This window comes from Opisthocomus hoazin, chromosome 7 (assembly GCF_030867145.1).
Source record: "Opisthocomus hoazin isolate bOpiHoa1 chromosome 7, bOpiHoa1.hap1, whole genome shotgun sequence".
NCBI lineage: Eukaryota > Metazoa > Chordata > Aves > Opisthocomiformes > Opisthocomidae > Opisthocomus > Opisthocomus hoazin.
Window position 1 is genome coordinate 19,558,039 of NC_134420.1, and position 18,560 is coordinate 19,576,598.

General features: G+C 48.5%; 3 protein-coding genes across 10 annotated transcripts in view; all 3 read right to left on the minus strand.

The window, feature by feature from the left end:
* Window positions 1–1,019, minus strand: part of CARS1 (cysteinyl-tRNA synthetase 1) — a 34,261-nt gene extending 33,242 nt beyond the window's left edge. Inside the window, exon 1 of one of the 2 annotated variants that reach the window (XM_075425761.1) lies at window positions 943–1,019. In XM_075425761.1, coding sequence (XP_075281876.1) covers window positions 943–967 — 25 coding nt within the window. In that variant the 5' untranslated portion in view covers window positions 968–1,019. The remainder of the gene's footprint in view (window positions 1–942) is intronic. The other variant, XM_075425760.1, reaches the window with a different exon arrangement.
* A 257-nt stretch (window positions 1,020–1,276) lies between these two features.
* On the minus strand, window positions 1,277–11,477 carry LOC104330156 (uncharacterized). Of its 2 annotated transcripts, none has more exons than XM_075425243.1 (10): window positions 11,359–11,477; window positions 10,049–10,142; window positions 9,087–9,218; window positions 8,762–8,873; window positions 8,077–8,150; window positions 7,309–7,401; window positions 6,294–6,328; window positions 3,378–3,689; window positions 2,849–2,897; window positions 1,277–2,023 (listed from the first exon to the last, which is right to left on the minus strand). In XM_075425243.1, the coding sequence occupies exons 1-10, from the start codon at window positions 11,392–11,394 to the stop codon at window positions 1,728–1,730; spliced, it is 1,233 nt and encodes a 410-aa protein (XP_075281358.1). In that variant the 5' UTR covers window positions 11,395–11,477; the 3' UTR covers window positions 1,277–1,727. The 2 variants fall into 2 exon arrangements, with proteins under 2 accessions (XP_075281358.1, XP_075281359.1); XM_075425244.1 differs by lacking the exon at window positions 11,359–11,477 and adding an exon at window positions 11,083–11,250.
* A 1,722-nt stretch (window positions 11,478–13,199) lies between these two features.
* OSBPL5 (oxysterol binding protein like 5) overlaps window positions 13,200–18,560 on the minus strand; it is a 202,603-nt gene continuing 197,242 nt past the window's right edge. For all 6 annotated transcript variants that reach the window (XM_075425237.1, XM_075425238.1, XM_075425242.1 and 3 more), the window contains 2 exons: window positions 15,595–15,697; window positions 13,200–14,539 (listed from right to left, as the gene is read on the minus strand). In XM_075425237.1, coding sequence (XP_075281352.1) covers window positions 14,404–14,539; window positions 15,595–15,697 — 239 coding nt within the window. In that variant the 3' untranslated portion in view covers window positions 13,200–14,403. The remainder of the gene's footprint in view (window positions 14,540–15,594; window positions 15,698–18,560) is intronic.

Genomic DNA, 18,560 nt, shown 5'->3' on the forward strand with positions numbered 1-18,560 from the left:
TGACAGAAATTTCCACCCCCTTGCATACCATAATGGTATTTCATACTTGTATGACTGGTATTCCAAGTTTCCATTTGCTACAGTAGTGTCAAAAATTACAGGACTACCCTGGCCCTCCTTCCATATGGAAGCGCGCAGTATAACCCATCATTAAAACACGATCACAAAAATAAGTCCAGAAAAGTCAAAAAGTTCAGGCGTGAGTTCAAGGGAGAACACAGACGACTGGGAAAGGCAAGTAAGAGAGAAGGAACAAGGCAAAAGCGAGCAGACGATGTGGTGATCAGCGCACAATGGACCGAGACACCTCTTCGAACCCATCAAGCTGGAGAACGGCCGCTTCCAAACTTCAGCGCCCAGAAGCTGCGGGTTCGTTTTCTTTGCTTTTCCCACAAATCACCATGTGCCATCGTTAACCTTCACGTTACCAGGCGAGGCATGAGATCTGGTCTACGGGCACCAGCGCGAGAGGTGCACGCACAGACCCTCCCCAGGGACACCCGCACAACAACGGCTGGCGGGGGGGGGGGTGGTGTGCCGATTTCACGCCTCGCCTCTGCCCCAAGCATGTCATGACAGCTGCCTCCCTCGCACCTCGGGGGCCTGCGGCGGCGGGGTCCCCCCCAACGCACCCGGGACCGCGCCGCCGCAGGCCCCCGAGGGACGAGCTGAGGAGACCGCCAGACCGACGCCCCAACGCCCCCGGCCGCCATTTCGCGCTCCGACGCCTCAGCCGCCGTGACACGGCGACGGGTGGGCGACGGGTGGGCGACGGGTGGGCGACGGGTGGGCGACGGGTGGGCGACCCCCCCCCCCCCGCCCTCCCCCCTCACGCCGTGACAGCGGCGGAGCCGTGACACCCTTCCCCGCCGAGCCGTGACAACCCCCGAGGACCCCTCCCCTCTTCCCGCCAGGCCTCCGCGGCGCCGGTCGCCGGCTCACCCTGCTCGGCGGCGGTCGCTGCCATCCTGCTGCCTGCTCCCCTCCCTCGCGAGCTGATGCAACAGCGTGCCCGGAAGCGTCGCCCCGCCCCGCGCCGCCCCGCCCGCCGCTACGCGACTTCCGACGGGCGCCTCCGCGTCACCAAGGCAACGGGGGAGCCCCGCCCCGTTCCCGCCCGCCGCGCGTTCCCGCCAAGCGCGCGGGCGTCGCACGGCCGGGCTCTCCTCAGGAGCGGCCGTCGCGTCGCGCGGGTCACCGACCCGTAACGGCCTCCCCTCACGGCAACACCCTCCTCCTCCCTCAGCGAAGAAGGTCCAAAAGCACGACCCGCAGCTTCTGGCTCAACCAGCCTTTTTATTGCTGTGCTTCAAACGTAACAGTCCCGAGCGTACCACGGCGAAACAAAACACACAGTCATTTCGGAAACCAAAGCGTTGCAGTCCTCTCAAAAACGGCAGCAGGCTCGTCGCTCCCGCGGCCCAGGCTCTGACAGCATGGTCCTGCCTCACACCAAGGGAAGTGCAAGCTGGAGCTCCTTGCTCCCAAGGTGGCACCCGGCGTCCGAGTTCAGTACCGTACAGCTCAAAACACCTTAGTGACCCTTGCAGCCGGAGTCTGGGTTAACACCGGTGGCATTAAATCGATTCCAGCTACCCACGGGAAGGTGAGGAGGAGATCAAGTCCATGCCATCGCTTCTACTAGCGGTTTGTTCACGTCCTCATTTACAGGAGGTTTGTAGACATATATATGTACACAGGAACATTTTTGAAGTTGATCGTAAACATTAATCTGTAGCTTCTAATTTACTTATAATGTTATTACTTTTTAAAGTGTTCAATACATTATCGTAAGCCTTGGTATCTATGTACCTTAGCTCTTCCAGTAACTTAATAATAGATTGTTTCTCTCCCAGTGTGTTTTTCCAGGTGAGAAGCATCTGATAAGATTGTTCTTCTATATCATTAGGAAAGTTATAAGTAATGTTAACTATATCATTTTCCTGCAGATGAGTTCTCATAAGCCGCTTCCATTTTTTCAGTGGTACTTGATTTATAAAGGTCCAAAAGCTCTCTCTCAGTTCTGAAAGACAAAACACAACACACATCAACTTAGGTTTTAAAACACGGATTGTTTTCATAGCTAACACACACGTTTTCCCATTAATTTTCAGCCACTATGTGCACAGACCAAACAGCAGCATCCAGGCCAGGTTTGGCACCTAAGCAGCAGCAGAAGTACATTTCCTACTGAGTGATCTTGCAAGAAGCTAAAGGTACTGGTCCGCCTATCTCAAAAGTAGTGTCTTAAGACGAGACGCCATTCAGTAGAGGTGGTTTTGAGGAAGGTTTCATTGGCCTGCATGTTTTTGCTTAAGCTTGATAGGGCTACTCAACAGTAGGCTTTAATCACTTCACTATGCTACCAGTATAGGTTTGCCACACCAAGACCCGCACCAGCAAAACGCGTCACTTGGACATCCAGCACATCGATTTACTGGGTACAGGCAGATTATGGGGGTTCAATGCGGTCTTCCATGGGAGCAGACATTCGATAGAAAGATCTCCTGCTCTAACCTACACCTCACTCATTAAGGCAGAGTACGCTGCTGCAATGCAGACTTGTTTAATACATATTAAAACAATTCTACCATTCTTATTCTTAAAAGCATGACTGCACTAAGCTCCTGCACAGAGAAGCCATGCTTTAAAGTAGAACAATTCACCACAGGGATTACAACTACTCTCAATTGTAGTAATAATCCTGTTTCCGCATATTTTACAATAAACTAAGAGCTTTATAGCTCTTAAGCAATATTCATTAGCCTCCCTACACTATTACTTAAGTAGACTAAAGTCAACAGGAAAAAAACAAATTCGAAGTACTGCCAATTTATGGAATACTTACCTTTTTGAGAGAGATCTTTAACAGTTATTCGACACTTTGGTTCTCGTACCTGTAATACAAAGTTGGACTGTTACTCCAACGTATCAGAGCACTTTCACTCATGATTATTTCTGAGTTACTTGACAGCTTGCTTCCACAGCACACACACCAATAAGGGGGAGGGGGGCAGATTTCACAGCACAGCTGAAAGTGTTTCAGTAAAGAAAATTGCGTGCTGAAACAGCCATGCTACTAGCTCTGAAATGAAACAACACAGCAACACATTTGTTGCTATTGCAAAAGAATAGCTTCTGTGTAAATATTGAGCAGGGAGATGAGAGAGGCAGAGCAGATTAAATGAGGGACTGAAGTTTGCTTTCCCAAGATATCACTTCTTATACTTTCTATTACATCTTTAAGGCAAAGCCTCCTCTTCCTTATCGTCCTGCCTGAAAACAGCATCTACCACTCAAGGAACAGTTAAGAACCCAACTGAAATTATACCTGTATCAGAGAAAATATAATGATAATTTCATGCACACACACTTACCATGTGGTTTGCTGGCATCCTACCACCTGGTACTTCAGACAGGGCATTCTGATGAAAACCAGGATTCTGCCCAGCTTTTCCTGGTAGCGAGGACTCAATGATCCTCCTCCAGCCCCCGTGCAGTATGGTGCCCTGCTCAAGAAGTGCAACACCATTTTCCTCTGGTGATGTGTTTTTCATTTCCAAGTTAACATTGGTTTGCGCTTGGTCCTCTGGGGTCTCACCAGAGTTCTCACCCTCTGGGTTGGCTGTGTTATTGGCAGGTGTCTCCACTTCTGGTAAAATGAGGCTTTCAGTACTACCCTCAGACTCCTGCAAAGAATAAGAACACATTTTAAGAGGTGTTTCTTAGGTAGGCCTTCAAGGACAGTCTGGGGAAGAAAACCAGTTGAAGTCACCAGACGTCAGAGAAATAATAAGAGAGCTTCTAATTTGGCAAAGTTACAAACATACAGAAGTTACAGCCTTTATAGACTTGGACTTCAAATGGTTTCAGAGCCTAAACTCTCTGCTTCGCTGGCTGTTCCACTCCTGCTGGACTGTGGGGTAAGGCTCACAGGCTACCTCCACAACAGACACAAAAACTTTTCTGAACACTTTCACTGGCCAGTATTGCTGCTTGCTCCTCTCTGGGTATAGCAGGTATGCATCCCTCCCAAGGCAGGAGGAAGTTCAACTGCCTTGCTGCAGCTGAGCTGACTTAACAGCAACAGCAGCCTGAAGCCTATAGTTGTATCAAGGCTGATGCTCTCAGAGTTTCTGCCAAGCTGATAATAGCATATCAGCTCCATGTGAGTGCACTAGCTTGGGTTTTTTTTTGGCCAGATTAGTTTTTCTGGTAGATTCACAAACTAGAAGCAGTTGAAAGAAGCCAGTGAGCACCAGTGCACATTGCACAGCTTTTGTGAGGGGTCAAAGAGGTAAGCAAGTGAGCAGGGCTGCATCATCTTTAGCACAAGCCAGGGAGTATAGCTGCAGCTCAATAAGAGCAGTACAAATACAAAGCAGATCAGCATCTACCTAGCATATCAGCTAGTGCTAAAACTGGAGAGCTTTAGGATTTTTTTTTTTTTTTTAAAGTGGAAAATGAGGTTAAGGAGTGACTGTTTTTCCAATGAGACTTGTGTTTGTCAAGGTACAGTTTCTTCAGGAGTGTAAGCCAGTGTGATTTCTGTTTGCACAAGGTCAGCGACCCACATGCGACACCACCATGTGACCAACACGTGTAAGCAGGGATGTGAGGGGAACCACCCCACACATGACACATGTAGTTGTACATCATCCTCATTGAATCCACTTTCTGTTTAAGGGTGCAAACAGGTTAAACAAGCTCATCCTATTTATACAGAACAGTTCTTAAATAGGTAACCAAGTGACTGAAGGTACATAGCATGGCTGACTAACGAATAGCCTGCATCAGTGTAACTCTCCTTGGGAAATGAGCTTTTTGTTACAGTAGCACGAACACTCCAAGTGCGCGGACATTGCAGCTCAAGTCTGTGACAACTCTCACATCAGAGCTAAGTGTCACTGTGCACCACTTTGTGAACACATTATTCTACTACCATTTTATTCAAATTAAAGAGATATTGTATTTGCCTATTCCTATGCTACGGTATTTTGACCAGGTTTTCTGTCATGTTTCTTCATCAGCTTCTACGAATACACGAAGCGCTGCGAATCTGGCCAGGGCGTGGGGGGAGACACAATCTCACAAAAAACCATGGTTGATTCACATATTTGAGCCACTTATGGACCTTAAAAAGAGAAGAGTTTAAGGTGATGTGTTTAACAGATCTTTCAATTCCGCTTCTCAGTCTTCAAGTATTTTTGACATAATCAAGATACATTTAATTGCTTGAAATGTCTAACTAGTAAGATTAGACAAGACCTCATGCACCAGGTGAGTAGTGTGTGCATTAGGCATGGGACAGGAAAGGCAGCAGGGAGAAGGTGCTGTACACATGCTATGAGAGTAATCTGGATGTTTTTCTTACATCCTCATCAAGACAAACATTGTTTTACAGCTTGGTGTTACACATTGTAACAATACTAGTGAAGACTGAACTTATTTTTGCCTTGCTGTGCTGTTAGGAGTGTAGCTTCTAAATAGAGAAGCTAGAGCTAGACTAGCTAAATACAAGCCAGCCTTTTATTTACCTTGCAAAATGCTACACTGGCAAAAATCTTTTTAGAGTGAAACAGTAAGGTTCTGAAATAGTGTTTGACTACAGGAAGACAGGGTGAACCTAGCTTTACAGTGGCACATAGGCCAGCTGCCAGCCGTAGCCTGGTAAACTCTTTTCAAGGATGTACTTCTGGTGTGCGCTGAGCCCTGAACCCCTCATCTTAGGGGACTGTCTAGGACCAAGAATATACACTGCCAGGCCCTGGTCTGTAGCTTGTGACATCAGCCCAAAGGCAGGACAACTCAGTCACTCTGCTGGATCAAGAGAAGTCAATCTTATGAACAAATAACATTGTAGTCAAAACTCAAGGAAAGCTAGAACGCCACCATGCAGGGAAGCAATAGCTGGCATTGCCTGGGGAACACATGCATGAAGTGGCAAAGAACTACTTGGATCAAGGCATCACCTGGAGACAGTTTGAAGCAAAAGCTTGCGTTTAGCCTAACTTATTTTTCCACCTTAAAAACATCCTGGCCACAGGCTCTGGGATGTTTCCAAGAGAAGTACTGGAAAGGCCAACTGCAGTGGACACATGCAGCTAATGAATCCATCAGGCCCTTGCCAACATCTGGCCCTGTATGAATCACAACTTGTTGCATCACAGGAACACCTCCCACCAGAAGACTACAGCGAGACAAAAACAGAGCTGTGTGTCAGGTACAATTAAGCAGGGCACAAGTAAGTTCCACAAAACTGAGATGAAACACTTCATCTATCATCTACTTACCAGACCTTTCTCTATATCTTTATCAGTTGAAGCAGCTGGAAAACAAGATAAATGTCTAAGAAACTTTTAGGAATTGCAGCAACTTAAAATTAGCTAAATTCACACAAGATTTATATGCAGACACATTCATAACGCAAACCAAGAGCTCTAATGCAAGCCATTTAATTTCCTTGACTTGCATTTCATGAGTACTACTCTTCACTTCCACCAACAGCACACACACTGTGCCTTCATACAGGGGACAGAGTGTCCCGCCTAGTAAAATCCAGACCGCAAGATGCAGTTTGGCTTTTATGCCACTCTTTCAACCTCCCCCCCCAGCTTATGCTTCTTAGCATTTTTGTGGGCTACTGCAATACAAAATAGAAGGTAGAAATTGTCTTTTATGCCATACAATCAGTAAGACATGATTTGAACAAAGTCAACATTCAAAATTCAGAATAATTTTCAGCATTATTCCAACTAAACTAGTTGCAAAAACACTTTAATATGCAGTAGTGAAAAGAAAAGTTTCTCTGGAAAATATCTCCATTTTCACTTAAAAAAAGAAAATTAGTTCAAACTGAACTGATCAACCTAACATTCGTGTTCAAAGCATCAAGTGATGAAAGGGAAACAATTTGTAGAAAAAAATCTTCACAGCCACAGTGAATGCAAGTAGTTAATGATCTAATTAGTTGCTACTTCTTGCCCCATACATCTGACCTCACGCACAGATTTTTCTCACTCTGCCAACAAAATGCAACTAGATAGAAAAAGTCCTTTTAAGGACCTTACACTAATCTTGTTGAAGCAAAGGCATCTGTCAGCAAAGTAAGAAAGCTCTAGCTAAAGTTTATGCATTTTATTTACTGAACAAAACTAGTCTCCATTATACAGGAGTTACTTAACTGAATCACATACTAAATGAGATAGAGCTTAAATAGGTCCCCTAAAAGGGTAACGCAGAAAACAGGCATAGCCTTAGTGCATGCTTTGCCTAGTTCTGGGAAGTTTATGGATAGTAATCAGTTACCTTTATCACTCTTCAGCTTTCTAATTACAAAGAACAGCAACAAACCACCACCAACCAAAATAATCACAATAATCCAAACAAGAGCTGTGCTTCCTGCAAAGGAAAAAGAAATAAAATTAGTACTGAAGTAGTGTCCCCAAACAAGACTTTCCAACATGCAAGTCTGTCTTCCCTGCTGTCCTAGAGAACAACCTAAGCTCAGCACTAGCAGATCGTGACCCAGCTAGCTTGTCCTGGAAAAGGCACTGGGTCTACCAGCTGACCTGACCATGCAAGTACTCCTTCACACTGCACATCATTATCCCAAAGGCAGCGGGAGATTCTGTCCAGAGCTGCAACACAACTTCTGCAACGCTTTCTGAAGAGACGCTTAAGAAAAGGAGGAAACAAGTCTGCAAAAGTTGACAGTGAGTTTCAGGCGCTGTAGCATTGGTAGCATCAGCTCCTTCTTTCTCTAGTCTGGCAGAAGCTACCTAGTAGCAGAAGAGAAAGCCACTCCATACGCAGCTTCTCAGACATACAAAATGTATAACTTCCAATAGTGTCACTGTTGCAACTTTGAAAACCCTGAAAATACACCTAGCGAAATTTAAGATGGGTTGTCACTCCAACTCCTTCAAGAACTTGTCTCTAGCAAGTAATTCCAAGACCAGAAGCTCTTAAACATGTTACAGTAGTTCAAACCACTGTTTTATGGACTGCTGTGGTGTTCTTAGCCTGGAGGCAACTACCCAGCAGACCCAGCCAAGAGGTATTTGTGTACCAGACCTTGATCAGGTAAGCCACATCCTAGGTCCATAGTAGCATTGCAGTTCTGCACAATTTCTTTCCCTTCTGGACACCTGAAGTGGATGGCAACACAAGGTCGTATCAACATTTCCAGAGCAATATGCAGCTCTGCTCAGGCCTAGTTTTTTTTCAGGCAGAGCTTAGAGACATGAGCAGAACATGCATAAACTGATAACTTGGTTAGAAACGCACCTTTAAACAACACAAGATAATACTACAAGATTAAACAGAAGCAAAGCAGATAAAGCTCATGTATGTTAGCTTCTAAGTGGTGTGGAAAAAACCCCACAGAGTAGATGCATTATTCGTGCACAGTTAGTTTGCTTTCACAGCCACTTCTACCTCCTGAAATTCTGGGCTGGCTGCTACAAAGCTCATTCAAGTGCGTACATGGGGAAATACTAATCTGAAGACATGAAAATCGTAAGCTTACAGCCATAAACAACAAGCACAACAATACCAAGAGCCGTATCGTTCTAGGTCTCAACCTCACGTCTTTTGACACCTAAAATTTAAATGCACGAATAATGCCATTTGGCTTCAGGGCAATTATTTACAGCCTAATAACATGTGTTAGGCTACAATAACATTGGCACAGGTTGGGCCACAGCTCTAACATTCTCTAGAATGAAAACTGTTGCTTATATTCCATTATTTAACTTACATTGTACTGCATTTCTGACATATTTCACAGCCCTCAGCAGGGCAGAAATACCCTTGTTTGCACTGGCATTCAGTATCCTGTGTCAGAGTACAGGGTCTCAAAGTTATCTGATCTAAAAATAAAATATAAGTTACAAAGTAAATAGAAAAGTAAATATAAAGTCTACAGCTGTGTAAAAATTATACTCAGGCCACAAAGACAATTTATTTCTTGAAGTTCAATACTCCCAATGACTGGAAGTGCAAAGAAACCCTGAAGCACCAGGCTTTCCACATAAAAAAAAAGGGGAAAAGGGTTAAGGTTTCACCAAAGTTGTGCTTGGTACCATCTTTGCACTGCCTGCAGGGCAAACATTCTTCCAAGCCGTTCTCGTGGGCGGTGTAACCCTCTCCTTCCATGCAAGGGTAGCATCTTCCTCTCAGATGCGGAGTGCTGCAGTGCTCAGCAACATAAGTACCTGTGGGTGAGGAGAACTGGCAGCAGTCTCAAGGGATCACTCAACAGGCAGAGGACTATGACAGGATGTCACAACACAAAGCGCTTTTGGTGAAAGTTCGTCCCCTCCTCGCAAGTAAGGGATGAGCCACGTGAGCCGAGCGGCAGGATCTCAGCCTGCTGCTCCGACAGGGAGCAGTGGCAAACAAGGTGTCCAGCCAGGCCTCGGCCGGGACACACCAGGGCCAAGGACAACCCTCTGCAGCAGCTCAGGGCCACCTACATGGCCAGGACCATCTCCGCCGAAGGGGCATGGTGGGCACAGGGACAACTGCTTGCAACAACCTCTCTTCCTCTTAGTCTGAATTATCTTTAAATGCAGCCGACAGCCCTCCGATACTATCCACAGGCAGCATGCTGCTTGGCACAAAGCTTGTTAACTCTGCACACATTGAGCAAGGAGGGGGAGAGCAAAGGCAAACCACAGTTTTACCTACAGACACAGAAATATCAGAATTCCCCTAGGCCCTTTCTCCGTGCTTTTTTTTTAAAAAAAAAAAAAAACCACCACAAAAAAAACACACCACCAGCCGACTTTGAAGACTTCATCCTCTGCAGCGGGCAGAGGTTTCCTGGCTTGCTGCCAAGGCACCTCTCCTGGCCATCACCTATTGCGCAAGGGGCTCTCGCTTCAAAATGGAGCCTGGCCTCCACAGCACCAAGAAGCCACCACAGCTCCGAGCAGGCCTATGCTTTCACTAGATGCAATGTATAGAACAATAGTGATTCAGTCATCTCCACGGGGGAAAAAAAAACATAGCTGTTCTCAGCCATAACTGCCTGAAGCCTTACCTGCTGGACACAACACGCAGCAGCGACCTTCGTGTAAGTACTCCCCCTCCTCGCAGTCCTCTGCTCCAGCTCTGGCCATGATCAGCAGTGCAACCTGCAGCAGAGACAAACCGGCCTTTAGGTGATTCATCCTCCAGGACACGATAACCATCTCGGGGAGATGCTCCTGTAAAGGCTTGAAAGCACATTCAGAAGTTCGTGGGAAGCCACAAAGGAAACCCAAACTAATTTCTGCTAAGCGTAGTAATTTCTGCTAAGGCTCACAGTGGTAATTACAATCACAAAGCTGGGGTTAGAGCAGCATCGTGCCATGGCTGATGGGTTTTAGGCAACTATTGCCCCAGATACCCGCCTCCATTTTAAACTTCCATTTTCTTTTCCCTGGTTCACTGCAATTGAACTTCAGAGGCCGAGGTTTCTGCCTCCTGCGGGGGATGCGCTTCTCCCTCCTCCCGTGTTTTAATCCGGGGGGGGTCAGCGCCGGTCTTCCTCCCGCAAAATGGAGGAAACGCCCCAGACACCTCATCCGACATTTCTCGCTGGCTCTGTAACCTTCATCACAAGGCAAATAATTGAGTCATTAACAAAAATAACTTACTGGGAGCATTAGGAACTTGTCTTTTTCTTCTGTTTTTTACGCAGCCTGCGGGCCGCGCCCCCCGGCAAGCCTCCGGCGGGAGGCTCGGCTGCCCCCAGCTCCGTAACCAGGTGCGAGGGGACCAGCCCCGACGCCGCGGGCTCCGGGCCACCGAGGTGCGGTCCTCGCTCGTAACACGCGAGAGAGCAAGCGGCGGAGGGAGGGCGGCGGAGCTCCCCGTCGCTGAGGGCCACCAGCGCACGTTCCTCAGCCGAAACCGAGCGCCGCCGCTCCCCGGCTCCCGCAGCTCCGCTCTCCCACCTCTCCCCCCGGGGGACAGACAGAACCGCTTGGCTCAGACAGACACCGACTGCGCAATTCGGTAAGGCGAGGACCGCCGAAGAGCTCACGCCCGACCTGGCGCCGGCCCTGTCCCCGCGGCAGCCGCGCTCCCCACCTGCCTCAGTTTCAGGCGAGCTGGCTCAACGCGGGATCCACGAAACTTCAAACAGCGCGAAAAAAAAGCCAAGGAAAGTTACTGAAGTCCCTTGAGGCAGGGGAGGGTACAAAACCCCTCAAGGCTCCTCCACGCCGGACAGGCAGGAGGGCTTTTTTTTCCTCTCAGAAGGAGAGCTCTGGGCCCGGCTGCGGCCAGGTGCCAGCCTCCACTCGCGGCGAGCCGGCGGCGGGCGCGCCCCGGCGCAGAGAGCGATCCTCCGGCCCCGGCACTCACCAGCAGCAGCCCCGCCGCCGCCGCCCCGGCTCCCATCGCAGCGCCCGGCGCAGCTCGGCCCTGCTGCGCCGCGTTCCGCTCCGCTCCGCTCGGCTCGGTGGGTGCTCGGGGCGGTGCCGCCGCCGCAGCTTTATCCGCCCCCGGGGCGGGACGCCGCCGCCCCCCGCCGCCCTGCCCCGGAGCTTCGCAGCCCTCGGGGAGAAGAAGCGAGACACCCCGAGATCGTGTGCCACACCGCTGGAGTCCCGGAGAGCCACGTCCTGCCCCGGGACGTGCCCCGGCGCCCTGCTCTGCGCCGACTGGGAGCCGCAGGAAACCATGTTAGGGAACGGCCCCACTCGTGTCCCTCCGCCCAAAGCTCACGCGTCGCTGAAGGGCTAAAGGGGGGGCAAAGGGTGGAAGGAGAGTTCTTCCAAAACTGCACGGACTATGTGCATAACTGGGTCTTCTAAAGCCCTGAAAGTTATTCCTCCTAGAGAAGTAACAACATTTCTGGCCACGATTTTCTGCAAGAATAGCTTTCATCCTCCACGTGCACGTACTGGCGTGTAGGAACACTCACCTCCAGATGTTGAAATTGGATTAAAATTAATAGCACTAAGATTATAGATTGTTCCTTTCTGGATTGTTTTTAATCGCCTGCAGCAGCAGCAGTAAATGTTGGAAACTCCTCCTCTGCTGATGCATAATTAGTTCATGTAGGTTAATAGTTTCTTTCACTGAACTGCTCCTCTCGTGGTAACAGCGTTTGTTTTATTAAACTGCAGCAACAAGTCCCAATGAAATCCCCGTGGATGCGTAATTTGATAAAATGGAAAAGATCCAAAGAATTCCAAGCATTTGCTTCACACCTGTGGAAGGCTTCCTGCTCAGCACTGCTTCGCTTCGGTTCAGGTGGGTTTGGGATTTATTTTTTTTTTTTAGTTAACTATTTCTCAAACCCGGAATACTTTTGTACCCAAGAGATGTAAACACCCCCACAGGAGAGGACTCGAATACATGGTCGCAGAGGGGGACATGTGTGATGGGGATGGCCGTGCTGACAGGCCAGAGGTGTGCTGACTTGCTGGAGCATTCAAAGGGAGGTTGAGGCAGGAAATTGGCAGACGTGTTTGCACAGCATCAGGAGCAAATGCTGCCAAGGTTCGTGGGGACTTTGCATTGCCAGACAGGCTCTGTCAGCGGCTGGACATTCTGTCACAAGGCAGAGGCCAGGGGAACCCCCTCTCACTGGGTCTTACGCCGCAGGTAGCATGGGTCAGACTTGCTCAGAAAGGAGTGACTAGGATGACGTCCTTCAAAAGGGCACCCAATCCGGATTGATAATGTTGACATTCTTCAAGGATGATTCCTCAAGGATGAAGAATCCTTTGGTTTTCTGAAGACTTTTGCTAATAATGAAATCGCTCTCACCCTTTATTTTTTGTGATCTATTTCTTGAGTGTCAGCTTCCAGATGCCGGCTTTTATCCTGTCTGTTCATGTCGGAGAGTAGTAGTTCATTCCATGGAACTATCTACTCTCTATCATCAAGTTACCTCCTTAATAGAAAGGTTTTCTAAGTCTAAGACAAGTCTATACATCCACATGTACGGCAGTGAAAATCAAGGCAACCGCTTTTCTTTCTGAGGAATTTGCTACAATTAGAAGACACAAACGATTTGAGCCAGAGGGGTGTCAAAATGCTACTGCTGTTCTAACTGATGGCCTACGGTCTGAGATTCCTGAAGGCCTTTTCCGGTAACTTGTCCTCTCAAAAGCATGGCCTAAGAATTGTTTACTTGTAAAATGCTACAAAACACAAAACCGAATTCACACACACAAATAGTTTGTCAGATAGACTGCCACTGAAAGTTGTGTGTAGTTTTATTTCAACATATCAAGCACAAACAGGTTTCCCCTAACTGGGGAATATGACGAGGAATGTACTTAAAAATTTGGAAACATGTACATTGAAAGATAGCCCAGACTGGCACCACCACTAAGTATTTTAAGGCTGTATATATAGCAGTACTTACCACTTGGAACTACTTCAGGCCAGAAAAGAAAGGCTTAGTATTGTCCGCAGTCTACAGAAAATATTGCAAATCTTTAAAAAATGGTGTAAAATAGGAAGACTATTAACAGAGTTGCACAATGCAGTGGCAAAACCCTTCCTCCTTCCTGACCTTTGACATTAAATGTGCCTAAGACTGAACACACGTACACCTATATTGCTCCCATCCCTCTCACCGATCCTGGGGCAGTGGATTCCTCTCTACAATGCTAGTGTGTGATATTATAAAACAGCCATATAGCAAATAATAACAGTAATGACAAGGTTTTACAAACAGGTGTGTCTGACGTTACACTCGATGGGCCCGGTCCGGGACACCAGTCAGCTCCGCAACCAAACGAGGAGCTTTCACCGAATACTGTCCCCTTCCTAAAGAGGAATGGCTCTAGGCAACTGGGCATATTTACAGTTCCTGTGGAATGGAAAATAAAACACATCCTGAGGTCCCATTCTGTGTGGGCTGACAAAACAGATCATGACTTCATATCCCAGGGGTGGGTTTTTTGGACCAAGTGTGCTCCCTCCCATAATTAGGCGCAGCTGGACAGGGACCGTGGACATCAGTTCTTTACAGCTCCCCAACAGCCCTCCCTCACCCGTACAGCTATGAACCAGGCCGATGTGACCCTTCCAAAATGCTGGGGTGTTTACCTTTTTGGGGGTACCAATACTGTTGGGTAATTATTAATTGCATCAGAAAATGACAAGACATAGAAAACAAATTGCACAATTAAAGCTACATTTGGCTTCAGCATTAAGGCCCATACAGGTTAAGAGGTCCTTGAAGATGTACACGTAAAAGGCAAAAATGACATAATCTGCAGGAACAAAGTTTTGCAGGTTCCTAGGTCCCTTTTTAACCTCATTTTTCAACCTTCTTCCGCCTCTGCCACGTTGGTTCTAAAGTGCTTTGGTGCCTCGCTGGGCTCCTTGCGTGAGTGGCCCCCCTCCTGCAGCCAGTAATCGTTATTGCTGCCAAACGTAGTGATTTTATTTGAAGACATAATTAATGAATAGTTGACACGTAAGAAAGATGCAGAGGAGAAACCAACAGCGAGAGTCCAGGAGGAAGCTTTCAGAAGAGACCTTCCTGTGGAAGGACTTTTTGTTCAGAGCACTGAGGTTTCTGGAAAAGAAAGCAGGATGTTTATTTGCATGCCAGAGGGAGGTGCGCAATCCCACAAGCACGTGTACCCAGAGCTTCCACACCAGGAGGGATCCCCGTACTTCAGAGGCACCCTCACAGGCACAGCACTGCACCCCGCAGACTTTACCTGCCCTCTTTTTAACAGGAAGGTACGTACTTCTGGCTGCTGCCGCGCCAGGCAGAGCATGCTGGTTAGCATGAGGTGTAGGGGCACAAACCCCACAATATCTCTTCATCCAGCACATCCAGTACAAACCTATGCCCTAACCCTCCCAAATACAAGAACTTGCCCTGCGCACCCCCAAGAGCAGCAGAGAAGAGCTAAAGCCATATCACCGATGGCTCTGGGGTCCAGAAGAGCGGGCCTCACGTGTGATCGCACCCCGCTGAAGGCTCGGGAGGGCCGGACATACTCCTCGTGCAGAAGGGAATCAGCAGGGCTGCACCAAGCAGACGTAGTAGCGAATACCTCCCCTGCCCTCCCCACAGCAATCTGGGGGGCAATGCCCTTTGCCAGCAGTAGGTGAAGCAGGTGCCCTCACTGCTTCTCTCAGATGGCAACTAGCAATTTATACAAAAAGCAGGAATTCAAATGCTTTTCACCCATGGAGCCCAGTTTTCAGACCACACGCCTGCACCCCTACAACAAACTGAGCAAATTCCTAACACGCTTCATGAAAAGGCAGAGCCCATGCCTTCTTGCCTAACAGAGATTTATTTACAGCCAGGATCTGGCCCGGCCCCTCCCAACTTCTGCAGCTGTTTTGCAGTTGGGAGTGCCCAGAGATGCTTCGCATGCTGAGGTGATCATTTTGCCCCATAAAGGGAGCATTAAGAAGAAGAGGTTTCCTCACTGTTTCAAGTCAGGAGTGGGTTTGCCTTTCCGGTGTGTTAATAGGTTACCTATTGAAACAGTCGTTAGCTGCACCCCTGCAGCTGATAAGTAGGCTCCAAAGGCCACAGCGGAAGAGTTGAATGCCACAGGTTATTTTTAGCTCATTAAGACCATTGATTTGATGAGTGAAAATGGTTACCTGTGTATGTCCTGTTGGGCTCTCTGTAGGGATAAGACGGCTGAATGAATTTCCTTCAGGTGATTCATTTCTTTCCCGCACTGAGCACACAGGCTTTCAAACCCTGCAGCAAAATATTGAAGGACATTATCACCATCTCTGGTGGTAGTGATGAAACACAAACCAGGTTCACCCAGCAAGTGGCAAGCTGCGATCAAATTGTCACAGCCAGAGGGGACACTTTCAGGAGGAAACATGGGGGAAAGAGACAGGGGACGGAATCTTCCACCCTGAAGACCCAGGCCAGTGGAACAGGTTCTGTGACACTGGCGGGGGCGGGCGGGGGGGGGGGCTCTTTCTCGGCTCTCAGGAAACAATTTTTGCAGCCTGCTCACCAGCTGAGGGCAGGGGAATGGAGTGCTCACACCTGCCCTCATCTCTGAAACATTCAAGGTCACCTCCAACAACAGCTAAGAAAAGGGAATGAGAAAGGAATCACAGAATGGTAGTGATAGAGGGCATTGTAAGAAATGTGAAACTGTAACAAAAAGCCTTAATATTTTCTAGTTTTTAGTAGTCTTTAGTACTGTAACTTGTATTTCTGCATGCATAGTGATCTAACGATGTAACTGTTACACTAATCCCTGTTTTCTCATTAAGGAATGTAGTAGAAGGACATGGGCACAAGCTATCACTTAGTCATTAGACAAAATAATTAAGTGAAATAAAAGTGGTCTTGGTTCTCAGCAAATAATTGGGATAATTGTGGGATAAAAGAGACTCCTAAATAATTCTACTCCAGACAGCTCAGCCTCGGGAGGGCAAATGCGCCAAGCTACAGAGATAAGGAGGCACCCAGAGAGCAACAAGACCGGAGCAAAACACCCTGAAGGACATGATATATGTGATCCTGGAACTGAGTTTGCGCAGAAACAAATGTCAATCAGTAAACAGCGTGATGAAGAGGGTGGGCCTTCATCTTGGGACCCCCGAAGACCACCCAAAGATGCTAACAGACATGCGTGAAAGATATTTACATATGCTAATTAGTTCCTATAAATATAATGACTATTTACATGTGTGATTGTATTTAACCTGAAGCAACAGGGTGTCTGGCGCGCACGTTTGGAGGAGAAATCCCCCGTGTGCCTGGCGCTGCAATAAAGAATACCTGCTTAACAGAATACATTGTACTGTTAGGTTTTTCCTACCGGATCTTCGAATCAGTAGGGGTTGGAAGGGAGCTCTGGGGATCATCTAGCCCAACCCCCCTGCTGAAGCAGGGTCACCTACAGCAGGCTGCACAGGACCTTGTCCAGGCGGGTCTTGAATATCTCCAGAGAAGGAGACTCCACAACCTCCCTGGGCAGCCTGTTCCAGTGCTCCGTCACCCTCAGAGGGAAGAAGTTCTTCCTCATGTTCAGACGGAACTTCCTCTGCTTCATTTTGTGCCCATTGCCCCTTGTCCTGTCGCTGGGCACCACTGAAAAGAGTCTGGCCCCATCCTCCTGAGACCCACCCTTCAGATATTTATAAGCATTTATAAGGTCCCTTCTCAGGCTTCTCTTCTTCAGGCTGAACAAGCCCAGCTCCCTCAGCCTTTCCTCGTAGGAGAGATGCTCCAGTCCCCTCACCATCCTCGTAGCCCTCCGCTGGACTCTCTCCAGTAGCTCTTCATCTTTCTTGAACTGGGGAGCCCAGAACTGGACACAGTACTCCAGATGGGGCCTCACTAGGGCAGTGTAGCGGGGAAGAAGAACCTCCCTCGACCTGCTGGCCACACTCCTCTTGATGCATCCCAGGATCCCATTGGCCTTCCTGGCAGCCAGGGCACACTGCTGGCTCATGGTCAACCTGTCGTCCACCAGGACACCCAGGACCCTCTCCACAGAGCTGCTCTCCAGCAGGTCAGCCCCAAGCCTGTACTGGTGGATGGGGTTGTTCCTCCCCAGGTGCAGGACTCTGCATTTGCCCTTGTTGAACCTCTTCAGGTTCCTCTCTGCCCACCTCTCCAGCCTGTCCAGGTCTCACTGAATGGCAGCACAGCCTTCTGGTGTATCCACCACTCCTCCCAGTTTGGTGTCATCAGCAAACTTGCTGAGGGTACATTCTAACTCTTCATCCAGGTCATTGATGAAGAAGTTAAACAAGACTGGGCCCAGTACTGACCCCTGGGGGACACCACTAGTTACAGGCCTCCAACTAGACTCAGCGCCGCTGATCACAGCCCTCTGAGTTCTGCCATTCAGCCAGTTCTCAATCCACCTCACTGTCCACCCATCCAGCCCACACTTCCTGAGCTTGCCTATGAGGATGTTATGGGAGACAGTGTCAAAAGCCTTGCTGACGTCAAGGTAGACAACACCCACTGCTCTCCCCTCATCTACCCAGCCAGTCATGCCACCACAGAAAGCTATCAGATTGGTCAGGCATGATTCCCCCTTGGTGAATCCATGCTGACTACTCCTGATAACCTTCTTTTCCTCCACTTGCTTGTTGATGAGCTCCAGGATCACAGAATCACAGAATCACAGAGTGGTAGGGGTTGGAAGGGACCTCTGTGGGTCATCTAGTCCAACCCCCCTGCCTAAGCAGGGTCACCTACAGCAGGCTGCACAGGACCTTGTCCAGGCGGGTCTTGAATATCTCCAGAGAAGGAGACTCCACAACCTCCCTGGGCAGCCTGTTCCAGTGCTCCGTCACCCTCAGAGGGAAGAAGTTCTTCCTCATGTTCAGACGGAACTTCCTGTGCCTCAGTTTGTGCCCATTGCCCCTTGTCCTGTCACTGGGCACCACTGAAAAGAGCTTGGCCCCATCCTCCTGACACCCACCCTTCAGATATTTGTAGGCATTTATAAGGTCCCCTCACAGTCTTCTCTTCTTCAGGCTGAACAAGCCCAGTTCCCTCAACCTCTTCTCGTAGGGGAGATGCTCCAGTCCCCTCACCATCCTCGTGATAAGCTGCTCCATCACCTTTCCCGGGATGG

Excerpts from the sequence above, each read along its gene's own strand:
- LOC104330156 (XM_075425243.1), bottom strand. The coding sequence starts at position 11,394 with ATGGGAGCCGGGGCGGCGGCGGCGGGGCTGCTGCTG. Across the intron at positions 9,219-10,048 it reads CTGCGTGTTGTGTCCAGCAG|GTACTTATGTTGCTGAGCAC; the intron begins GTAAGGCTTCAG and ends CCTCACCCACAG. Across the intron at positions 6,329-7,308 it reads AAAGCTGAAGAGTGATAAAG|CTGCTTCAACTGATAAAGAT; the intron begins GTAACTGATTAC and ends CTTGTTTTCCAG.